At 46.0% G+C, this 6,791-nt stretch overlaps 1 protein-coding gene across 7 annotated transcripts in view; it reads right to left on the bottom strand.

Moving 5' to 3' along the window:
• SLC2A13 (solute carrier family 2 member 13) overlaps positions 1–6,791 on the bottom strand; it is a 318,345-nt gene that overhangs the window by 228,737 nt on the left and 82,817 nt on the right. For all 7 annotated transcript variants that reach the window (XM_025209708.1, XM_025209706.1, XM_025209710.1 and 4 more), the window contains one exon: positions 3,300–3,508. In XM_025209708.1, the coding sequence (XP_025065493.1) occupies positions 3,300–3,508 (209 nt within the window). The remainder of the gene's footprint in view (positions 1–3,299; positions 3,509–6,791) is intronic.

Here is a 6,791-nt window from a genome sequence, read left to right as displayed (position 1 = left end):
AGCCAATAATGGGGCTCGAATTTTAATACAAATGGCGGGAACTCCTTGCAACGTGCATTTCTATGCTGCAAAGAAGAAATACACCCTGCAAAGAAAGCTTCAAACGGTGGGAAAATAATTCAGTGGTGCCAAAGCGCACACAAAACAAAAATCACACCCTTGGGTTGTGACACTTAGCATCCCTGAGGATGGAATATTTGTTCACATTACACTCACTACACTTTCATCAGGTAAGATTGGGGATATAACAGACAAATTCAAGGAGCCATTTAAGGCTTTGTTAACAGATGGAAAGAGATAGCTTATCTACTGCTTACCATTTTAAAATGTGGTGCCTAGATGACATCTTCAGTATCCATGGCTGAACAGTCATAGAAGTCATTTTTTAGCTTCACAGACTCATGCTCATGCTACACAGGCTCAATGCTCCTTAGGCATTTTGAGAACACTAGATGCCTTCATATCTTATTTGCCTAGAATTGTGGGTTATCCAAACCGTGTTCTTTGACTTCCAGTCAAAGCAAACCAAAGTCCTGTTAGGAAGATGGGTGACCAGATGGAAAAGGATCCTGTTCTTGAGAGGAAACAAGGTGCTACTGAACCCAATTTCTTGCAATACTAAAAAGGAAAAAACAGTTCACTTATATAGGACATGCTCCTACCTCACTCCCCACAAAGCATAAAAAACAAGACTATATCAATACTCAAACCCTTCTTGGCATTTGTTACATGTGATCAACAGGAATTTCAGGTTCAGCTGCCTAGTGTAACTTGCCTATTCTTAGGTTTTCCTGCAGGAACTTTCTGTATAAGTCCCTTGTTACCTCTAATTCAGAGACTCCAACTCATCTTACACCTTAGTTACAGATAAGAGATTTACCTAACAGCTTGAGTCAGCTGTAACCAAGTGGGTTTTATGTAGTTTTCTGATCCCCAAGATCAGACATCTCAGCAAAGCCCTGGATTCCTGATCAATTAAACCCAAATTTCAGCAGATGTCCATACCAGTAGTCATGCCAATACTCATAGCCAACATCCAACAGGAATAAAACCCTACACTGAGAGACAAAGCAACATCTGTTAGGGATAAAAGGCATTCTCTTGAGGTACTAATACTCAGGGTGTTAGTAGAAAAGAATTCCTGACCCAATTAATTTGAAAGCCTTTTTGGTACAAGCTAACACCAAGTTTCTGACTGAATTGACTTTACAAAATAGTGTACCGTCACAGAAGCTATGGGTATGGGGTACCTATATTTGAGTGCCTGATGTGGATGAAAGACTCAAATACAAGGCCTCTGCAATCCAGGCTACGTTGAGGCATTGGGGGGATGTGTCTCTTCCCTTTGGGTTTTTTTTTTCCAAGTTATATTTCTTCAAAAGGCATCAGGTTTACCTCAGTGAGGAACCAGAAATTTTCCAAAACTTCCTAAATATTTAAATCCAGCCCAGCCTTAATTTAGACATTTTGGAAATCGTCCTCAAAATGAAGGTGTCACCAGCGTATTTTCAAACTGGTCAATTGGCTTTGACAGAAGGAATTTGATTATCTTGCATGAGAGTGAAAATGTAAAGATATGCAACCATTCCCATCAGCTCTCATTGATCAGAACAGTCCTTCTAACGATTTTTTAGAAACACCCGCTGCATCTACATGAGCACTTTACTGAGAAGTCAGCTAATTAGCTCCACAGTAAAGCGTCATCATCTACACAAGTGCTGGTATTAGAGTGCAGTAAATTAATTAGCTACTCCATAAGATAGTATTGTTGGGGAAACAGGCTTGGTGTGTCAGCCATAGCTCCAGTTTCAGCACTCTTGTACCCCAGCCAGCCCCAACGCCACCAGACGCCGCCACCCGGAGGCCAGAGCTGAACCCTGAAACCTACTGCCAGCCCAAGGGTTGTTCCACCCCAGCTCAAAGTGTTGCTGCCCTGGGTGTACGAATAGACGCTGTGCCTGGGAGCAGTGTACTCCACTACAAACTGCTCCAGAGTTTATCCTATTGCATTAATTGCACGTGTAGATGTACCCATTGAGTTTCAAGGGTGGTTTTGTATTTCTTGCTTTCCTACTTAACTATTATAGTTTTTGTACAAAAGAAGACAGAAAAAAACCCTGAAGTAGTCAAGGGGGCTACTCTCGCACGTAAGGTCAAAGATACACAGAAGTATTTGCAGGACCAAGGGCTAAAGACATAAAAGACTTGTGAAGGATCTGAATCAAACATATCACACCTTAAGGTACAATGAAAGGACCTCAAGAGACTGTTTGTTAAGGTGTTATCTCTATTTAAGACTGTTTAGCCAGGACACAGCCTCTAGATACCATCAGACAACTGAGGGACTCATCCTTCAGCCTTCTCCAGTTTCTCTCTCTACTCTGCTTGGTTTCCTTCATCCCATTTACACCCTTCTTTACTTATGTTTTATTTAGCCTATTAACATTCACCTATTACTGGTTTATTTAACCCTACTGGCCAGCAGCTGGCAACCTTTAACAATGGGAGGCCATCACTTGTGACCCAGCTGCTGCGCCAGGCATCCAATCCCCTCTACATTACCGCAGCCCTTCCCTGCTCTTTGCTGAGGGCTGCTCTGATGCCGCCCTACTGCAGCCTCTGCTTACCACTGCTACCAGTTGCCAATGAATTCCAACACCAATGGCAAATCGGTAGCCCCAAATCCAGTGGCATGGGTTAGCACAAGCTGCAGGAGCGGACTGCAGTACAGAACAGCCCTTGGCACAGAACGGAGAGGGCTGACATGGCTGCTGCTGGATGCTGTACTGGGGATCAGCAGCACGTAGTTGACAAATGCATAGCAAAGTGGGGGGAGAAAGTGCCCCCCCGGAACAGGCTTGATGTGATCTCTCATAGGCCATATCTGGCCCATGGACCATAGACTGCCAAACCCTGATATCTGCAATATGTTTGAGCAAAAATCTACATCTCAATTCTGTTTTAAAGAGATATTAATGACCTATAATGCCTTCCTTATTTCTTGTTTAGATACAAATTTTTACCTGATTATATTAAAATCCAAAAATAAAAGGGACAGAATTTAGAATCCAATTTAAAATTTGTCTCACTTTCCAAGTGAAGACAGCAGAATGGAAGCTTAAAATTGTACAGAATGAAGACATAAATGATCAATTTGTCAATGTTTAATACTGCCAAGATTACTGAAGGAAAAAAGAACACATTAAATTACTACAGAAGACAATCATAGGATTTTCAATTATTTTTTCTCCTTACTGAGAAAGAGAGAGAGAGAAAAGAACAATACATAGCCACTCTACCTGCTCCAACTTCTTTTTCTTCCTCTTCGATGTTGTTCTTGATACTGTCATACTCTTCATCAATTGCCTGGTTACCACGCATCTGAGAGAGAATTCTTCGTGCTTTCTGAGTCTGGCCTTTCTGAATGAGCCAGCGGGGGCTTTCAGGAAGAAACAAGAAGCCAAGAAATTGTATAATTGCGGGAACTGCTGAGAGGCCCAGCATGTACCTGCAAACAAACAAAAATCTCTTTTATCCAAATTTATAAGATTCTCTTTTATTAACAATATAAACTACAAGCACTCAGATTCCCATTAGACAACTTCTTAAAACATATCATGCTGCTTAAGTAGTCAAATAGGTGAGTGTATGCTTTACATAAACAGCTATGTGATATTTGTGTCAGCAGCTAAAGATATTCATCCTGCTTAATTCTAACCGTAGCATAAAAAAAAACTTTGTAGTATTCATTAGGAATACACAGCTTTGAATTTCAGCTCTATGTCTATAGCATGGTTTTACATATACCTGCCCTTATGGTACATGTCACTTCTCAGCAGTCTAGTTACCATCAACAGAAGACCCAAAAGAAATAAATTGCCATTTCTACAGAATAATGAAGTTCCCTGCTCTAAAACATACCGGGCTCCTTAAAAAAAAAAAAATTGCTTGGCAAACAATAGCTCTCAAACACACTACAGCAGTATTCCCAAACCGGAATGCTTAGCTGGGCAACCCAGAGGATCCTCTAGGATTAGGAGCATACCCAAGAATTTGTATTTACTAGAGTAAATTGGGACTAAAATTTACTGAAATCAATGGAACCACACTGGTGTGATATCAGAGCAGGGGCAGGCAATTATTTCAGATGGAGGACCGCTTGACATGTTTTGGTGAGCTGCCGAGGGCTGCAAGGGTAGCCCCACCACTTGACAGGTGCCCTGCCCCCTGGTCACCATCTTGGGACCAGACGTCCCTCCCCCTATTCGCTGACCTTTGCCCCCAGAAATCCCTCCCTTTGCCCCCAGAAGTACTCCTTTTGGAAAGGGGGTTTGTCATCTTGGAACTGGAAAAAAAACAAATTATATACTAAAAATCAAACAAACAATAACAATAATAAATTTTAATTTTGATTTTAAAAATATTTTTGTTCTGATTTGTGTATATATAGAGGTGATTACATAATAGCTCAAAATGAAGTCTTAGTCTCGTATATTGTGGGGGGTGTGGGTGATGTTTGTGGCGATGTGTGGGGGGCCGTGGAGGGGAGGATGGCTGGGGGTGTTTGTGGGTGTGTGCATGGAGCAGTGAATAGGGTTCCCCCCAGAGGCACAGGTGTGTGTGTGTTTAGGGGTACATGTGGGGAGGGGTGTGGCATTTGTGGACGATGTGAAGGAGGGCATAGGTGGGTGCAGAGTTTGTGGAGTGTGCAATTGTGTGCGGGGAAAGGTCTGTGGGTATGGTGGGGTATACATGGGAGCCCCCACACCCACCCCCGAGATGGTCAGCATCCACCCCTATCTTGCAAGCAGCATTCCTTCTAAGCTGCGTGGCATGTGCAGCCGCACAGGTGCGCCTGGCAGTGCGGCATGAGTGCGCCTACGCAGGCACACACACACCACAAAACTTAGAGGAAATGCTCCCCGCAAGAGCCCAGAGACTGCGAGCCCTGGGGCACCTCCCCACCACTTCCAACAGTGTGCAGCCCCAGCCCCACCCCTGCCTGCTCTGGGTTCACCCCCACTGGAGTGGATCAGCCAGAACCTGGGTATAGCCCCAAACTGGCCTGCCCCACGCCTGCTCTACACCAGCCACCCGTGGCACATCCCGCCACCCCCTGGGCATTCAGTGGGGCTGAGGCAGCTCCACAGCTAGACTGCCTTTCTAGACAGTCTAGGCAGCAGCAGCTCCTTCTGGCTCCTGCCACTGGCCCCAGCCCCATGGTACCAGCGGGGACCCACACTGTACAGCCCCGCCTCTGTGACTGCTCTGGGCTCGCCCACCCAGGCTCAGCAGCAGCTGGGGTGGGGACAGGGACTGCCTAGAAAGGCAGTCCAGCTGCAGAGCCACCCCAGGCCAGCTGCGTGCCCAGGAGGTGGCAGGACGTGCCACGGCTGGACAGTGCCTGGGCCAGGCAGGACCGAGGGACCCGCTGCAGGCCAGACAAAGACCTGCCACAGGCCAGATCCGACCCACAGGCCGTATTTTGCCCACCCCGAGTTAAAGGAAATTATAGACAAGATTATCATGTTTCCCAACTCTGCCACATCCATTCTTGCAAAACAGAAGGTGACTTAGGCAAGATCCTGCCCCCTGAAAATGTTTAGAGGATGGGATTCTCAATTTACAGCTCACTAAAAGGACATAAAAGTCCACGTCAGTAAAGCCAACATCCTCAGGTTGATAAACTGTTCAGATGAAAATTTAGAATTTTATAAATGTTGACCTTCTGTTTTAAAGAACTGGGTTTCTCTCTTCAGTAAGATGAGGGAAGGACAGGGGAAAAGAAATGTGCAATTTTAGAAAAAAAGCCAAGTTTCAGGACAAACTCTACAGCTAATACACAAACCAGAATAGAATCCTGCTCACCCTCTCTAAGCCATATTGGCTCTGAAGGGCTGAAAAGCAACACACCTTTCCTTTGATTGGTAAGTAGAATATGATTCTAAACACACATAGGAGTAAGGTGTTATATTTACTTTGACACCTCTGACTACAAGAATTTTCTCTAAGTTGTGTTTGTGCAACTTAACTGACAAAGAACCAACCCACAGGAGAAGCCATTAATTCTGTTTGGGAGAGCAATTCACTGAGGTTTGGACTGATCCAGCTCTGAAGACTTTAAGGACACGTCCAGACAAGTGTGCACGTGCCTCTTGCAGCATCTCAAAGTCCTTTGAGACACTGCAAGAGGTATGTGTGGGAACAAAAAAAAAAAAGTTCCCCGCACTGCAAATTTACACCACAGGGGCAAAATTAGACCCCTGGATATCCAGGGGTCAAAAAAATACCCTGGGCAAAAAAAGCAGGCCAGGGCATGGTCCAGGAACATGCCCTGAGGCAACCGGAGGCTCAGGTCCTCCACAGAGAAGCTCAGGTAGCCAGACAGTGTCTTTATGGCTGACCCTCACCCCGGTGCTGAAGCAAGCTGCCTGCCCATGCAGGGCAGGCAGTGTGCCAGCCTGGACCCAGGCTCTGTGTCAGTAAGTGGGGGGGGGGGGCTGGAGATGGGGGAAGGGGACCATGGGGGGACCCCCACCAGCCCCATCCCTCACCTACTCCCTGAGCCATCCCAAACACTGCCCTGCCTGGCCCCAGCCTCCTGGCACCTAAAAAAAAAAAAGCCCTGCACTCCCCGGCAGTAGCAACTGTCATCAGGGGCACTGGGGCAAAGCTGTGCAGCGCCCTGCCAACTCAGGCCATACCCACACGATGGGACGGTGGCAGTGCGGGTGCCAGGTAGCCGGGGCCATTCCCCACTGCCCCATGCTGTGCAGGAGGCTCTGCCAGGA

This window comes from Alligator sinensis, unplaced genomic scaffold, assembly GCF_000455745.1.
Source record: "Alligator sinensis unplaced genomic scaffold, ASM45574v1 scaffold9_1, whole genome shotgun sequence".
NCBI lineage: Eukaryota > Metazoa > Chordata > Crocodylia > Alligatoridae > Alligator > Alligator sinensis.
This window is presented reverse-complemented; position numbering and strand designations above follow the sequence as displayed.